Raw genomic sequence first — 4,933 nt, forward strand, 5'->3', positions numbered from 1 at the left:
ACGATGTGTAACACCTGCTGATGTGATTTAATTAAAAACGGAGTTCTATATTGTAGTATGATTACTGGCTGGGTTCGCTAAAAATGTGGATGAAACAACTTTTATACGTCATTAGCTAACGTATCAGATCTAATTATTGCTAGGAAAATACAGCGCCCAACCTTTATCGACAGAGACAACTGCTTTGTTGCTACCGCGGGAAATGACAAACGAAATTCTTTGTCAGGACTTGAGTTCTCTCAGTTAAAGAATTTATTGTCTAATGTTTAAAATAACTAACTTATTTTCCTCTCTCTGTATTCATGATTTATTACACAAATTGTGGGGAAATATCGAATATTGGTTGACGGTTATCTGCTTCGATTGAAAAGTAAGGTCATAATTTTCTCGTCGCTTGTGCTACACCTTGGACAATATTTTAAAAATCCGCTTCTTTGGAGGATCGAAAATGTCTGTTTTCTGATTATTGAATCATGACGTCCTTTCCCAACCCCTCTCGCGAAGTTGTTGTGATGTGTAGGAACAGACATAGAACTTTGACGTAAGTGATTATGCTGTCTTGGTCGACTGGTTTCCCTTCCACTCTAGAGACATATCGCCCATATCCTTCCTTTCAGGAAAAGCAAGTCTTTGGTTTGGGTCGCCACCTGCGTCGACTCTTTTTCGGTAACGTCGCTACCAAGGCTTGCAGCAGCCTGGGCTCCGCAATTTATATTCCAAATATTTGTTGCATCAGAGCATAGTTAAAGAAGGATGCCTTATAATATCAAATCTTTATTAAAAGACAGATAATTACAAGTTAACTAAATTAATCCGCGATCCGTCCGATTGCGAAGTCGAAGGAACACCTCGGAAAGAGTGTTTTCCAACTGGTCCCTCTGCCAATGGGAATTAGGGGGTGCATCAACAATGTCAAAGACACCACTTGGTCATCAAAAGTCTGATGGATTCCACAGTAAGGTCCACTTTTCCCTTGCAAAGTCGGACTTTCCACATATTCCCCCATGTGGCGAACATCCTGGATTCTCGCTGGCTACCCTTACTAAGTCCTAGTTAGAATAAATCAGGAAGAGATGACGATTAAATTAGAAAGGCAGTTTAATTTACTAATTTTTTTTTAAACAAGAAAGAAATTAAAGATAGCTAAGTGACTTACACAAATTTTTTTTTGTGTAATCGAGCATTAATAGGAAAAAAGTAAGCAATTGGGTGGCTAAAGAAATTGTCGAGGGCCTGAGGGTCAGCTCAACGATGCCGCGCTGCGTATTGAGTGGCAGTTTCCGCGGAGCACAGCAACCGAGATTCGCTGGAACAGCCAGCTCGTCTCCCTCCGGTCGTTTGTTTTTGTGGAGATTTTTCTACCAATGGCGGTGAGGAGTTGAGTCGCAGCCTTTCCGACGATTCCAGAGGTTTCGAAGGCGAGGGGGGCAAACTCAAAAGCGTCCGAAATACACCGGTATTTCGTCATCTTTGTCTCTTCAGCCAGCGCACTGGCGGAACCCGGGTTTGCGACAGTCCTGGGAAGCATTGTCGCCGAAAAAGAGTCGACACACGTGGCATCCCAAACCAGGGACTTGCCTTCCTTAGATAGCTAAGTTAATTAAAGGCCTCACGAGACACCCGGCCAGCCTCGCGAAGAATTATTGTCGTGTCTTATATCGTCCGGGCAGTTTATATCGTCCGGGCAGTTTATATCGTCCGGGGTGATGATCTACATTAATCATCTTTAATCATTTGTTAAACTTATGATTTTTATTAATTTAACCGAAAATCTTACGGAATTAATTAAAAAAATATTTATTTATTTTAATTTATTATTATTGTTTTATCATTAAACATTTCCGTTTTCTTGTCTGATGGTTAGGATACTAAAAATTGAGTCGGAAAATCTAGGGTTAGGGTTAGGGTTATGCGCTAAAATTAACGATTTAGAAACCGGGGAAGAAATTAAAATTAGCAAATCAAGAATAAAAAAATTATAAAAATAACTTTAATTTTGAATTAATCTGTTTTTTTAATTCTCTTCTTTCCATATTTCTTCAAGCAATTTAACGGCAGTATGTTGTCCCCCTCCTCTATATTTGTTTCTTCATAATAAAATAATTCATAGGTTTATATTTTTAAATCAGAACTGAATGATCGAAGTTTATTCATAAGAACCGTCTTTAAATAATATATAAAGACTTTAAAAAATTTATTAAATTTATTGTTAATAGAAATTTAATTTTTAAAATTTTTAGAAATACAATTCTGCAGCATTTAGAGTAAAGTTAAAAATACAATTTTTTTAGAAAATTCAAAACAATATAATATTTCCGGATTTTTGCCCGCGATCATGTATAGTTTTGGTAAGATACCTTCCATTACTATGTTCTGAACTCTGTGTTCTTTTTTTATTTGTATTCATCTTTGTCGTTCGTGTCAAAGATGTTTAACAAATGATTAAAGATGATTAATGTAGATCAGGGGTCACCAAACTTTTTGCACTCGCGGGCCGGATTGACCCCAACACAATGAACGCGGGCCGGAGCACGTGCATAGGATTATAATTTTACTAGAAATTCATAAGTGTGTTTTTTACAATAAAAACTAATTTAAACAAAAATAAAGTAAACAAAAATTTTAATGAGAGCTATGGAACTGTGATCTTTTTTTGATAAGTTCATCAATATTTGGTTTTAAATTGCTGCATCCTATCATGAGAATTGATTTTAAGTGTCCGTCAGTCAATCTTGCACGATGGGCAGACTTAACATATTTCATCCTCGAAAACGTTTGCTCACATTGGTAAGTTGTGCCAAATATAGAAATCATCTTTATCGCAAAATTCTTTAGTCTCGGAAACTCATCATCCTTGAGATATTCGTAGAACTCAGCGAGTTTGGTCCGTCTGTGACAATCTTTGAGCTGTTCATTTGATTGTAAGTCAATAACTTCTAATTGTAATTCATGTTGAACATTTTCAACATTACAAGAAAATGGATTTTCGAACAAAATTATATCGCTTTCAATTTTGTCAAGTTCAGAAAACTTATGTAAAAAATGATGTTTTAATTCTTTGATAATTCCAATTTGGAAAGTAATGTCGATCTCATTACAGTTTGCCTCACAAAAACTTTTAAAACAAGAAAAGTGTGAAAACTGACGTACTCCAAGTTGTGACTCGAATAACATCAATTTTTGTCGAAATGCTTTAATTATCCTGTAGAAATCACAAATTAAGTTTTCCTTTCCTTGTAATTTCAGATTTAGCTCATTCATGTGAGTTGTAACATCAACCAAAAATGATAATTTTGATAGCCAAGCAAGATCTGATAATTCGGGATAATAGTTATTTTTACTGGTTAGAAAAATATCAATCTCACTTCGGAGTTTATAAAATCTATTTAATACATTACCACAGCTAAGCCATCTAACTGCAGTGTAATATGGTAAGTCAAAATATTCAGATCCAAAATCGTCAAGTAAAACTTTAAACTGACGGTGATTAAGTGAGCTCCCTCGAACAAAGTTTATTATGCGAATAACTGGATTCAACACACATGAAATATTAAGAGCCTTCGCACATAGTGCGTGCTGATGAAGGATGCAATGAATGAACAAAGTGTTTGAAATATGTAATTCCTCCAATTTATTAGTTATTTGCCCAACTAGACCCTTTTTAGAACCAGCCATATTCTTTGCCCCGTCAATCGTAACACAACTCAGTTTCTCCCATTCAAGGTTATAGTCACTTATAGTTTGTTCCAATTCATCAAAAATATCTTTTCCAGTGGTTGTTCCATGAATAGAACAAACAGATGCCAGTTCTTCAGTTATGGAAATATTCTCATCAACTCCACGAATAAAAATAAGAAGTTGCGATGTTCCCGAAATGTCAACTGACTCATCCAATGCAAGAGAATACCACAACATATTACTTGTCTTTTCACAAATTTGTAAATATATATTTTTTCCAAGCTCTTCAGTTCTCCGTGATACAGAACTCGCCGACAAACTTATTCCATCAAATAAGGAAGAATTTAGTGGGCACAAACAATTAACTGCTTCAATAATGCAATTTTTGATATACATCCCATCACTAAAGGGTTTCCCGTGTTGTGAAATAATTTTCGTTATCTCGTATCCAGCTCTTGTTACATTTTCATTATTTTCAAAATTTTTTTTTATAAGGCCTTGTTGAATTTGTAAAGTGCGTTTCAGTGATTCAACTTTATCCTCACGTAGCTTTCCAGTGTACTTGGAATATATCGGAGCATGATTCGTTTCATAATGACGTCGAATGTTATACTCCTTCATAACAGAGAGATGTTCGTGGCATATTAAACAATAAGCTTTCTGCTTTAATTCATCTTTCGCAAAAAAATACTTCAATTCCCATAATTTATTGAATACACGGCATTCGCGGTCAACCTTTCTTTTCATATTAGACATAGCAACAAAGAAAAATTTAACGTTAATGCTGATAAGCTTTTTTTCGAATTAAATCTTGCAAAATAGTTTTATTTAAGTTAATTATTAAGGTATTAATTGAATATCTCGAAATAGTGCGCGGGCCGGATAAAATGTTGTCGCGGGCCGGATCCGGCCCGCGGGCCGTAGTTTGGTGACGTCTGATGTAGATCATCACCCCGGACGATATAAACGGGCCGGACGCTATAAGTCACCACAATTATTAATTGACTAATTATATAATTAAGAGGAAGAATTATTAATTGACTGTTAGGGAATTGATTTAGCGGATATTGGGGATTCCACTCCCAGTTGTCAGCCACGATATATTATGTCGCGAACTACGCTGGCGACCAGAGCGACCTTCATTGTTGACAAGATTGACAGGGCGACCTACATAGTTTGACACTAATTACTGGCTAAAGATAATTGCTAAAAAATCAAAAAAACTTAACATTTTTTATCTCTATTCATAGTAACT

At 35.7% G+C, this 4,933-nt stretch overlaps 1 protein-coding gene across 1 annotated transcript; it reads right to left on the reverse strand.

The window, feature by feature from the left end:
* Positions 1 to 2,112: 2,112 nt before the first annotated feature.
* LOC115228406 (general transcription factor II-I repeat domain-containing protein 2-like) lies at positions 2,113 to 4,425 on the reverse strand. Its single transcript, XM_029798992.1, has 2 exons — positions 2,784 to 4,425; positions 2,113 to 2,183 (listed from the first exon to the last, which is right to left on the reverse strand). Exons 1-2 carry the CDS (start codon positions 4,423 to 4,425, stop codon positions 2,113 to 2,115), a joined length of 1,713 nt encoding a protein of 570 aa, XP_029654852.1.
* Positions 4,426 to 4,933: the final 508 nt, after the last annotated feature.

Source organism: Octopus sinensis, unplaced genomic scaffold (assembly GCF_006345805.1).
Source record: "Octopus sinensis unplaced genomic scaffold, ASM634580v1 Contig10403, whole genome shotgun sequence".
NCBI classification, from domain to species: Eukaryota; Metazoa; Mollusca; class Cephalopoda; order Octopoda; family Octopodidae; genus Octopus; species Octopus sinensis.

What these genes read in the sequence shown, in the direction of transcription:
- LOC115228406 (XM_029798992.1), bottom strand. Translation starts at nt 4,425, where the DNA reads ATGAAAAGAAAGGTTGACCGCGAATGCCGTGTATTCAATAAATTATGG. An exon ending in ATTTGGCACAACTTACCAAT is followed by an intron (nt 2,184 to 2,783) that starts GTGAGCAAACGT and finishes AATTTTTTAAAG; the next exon opens with TCTTTATATATTATTTAAAG.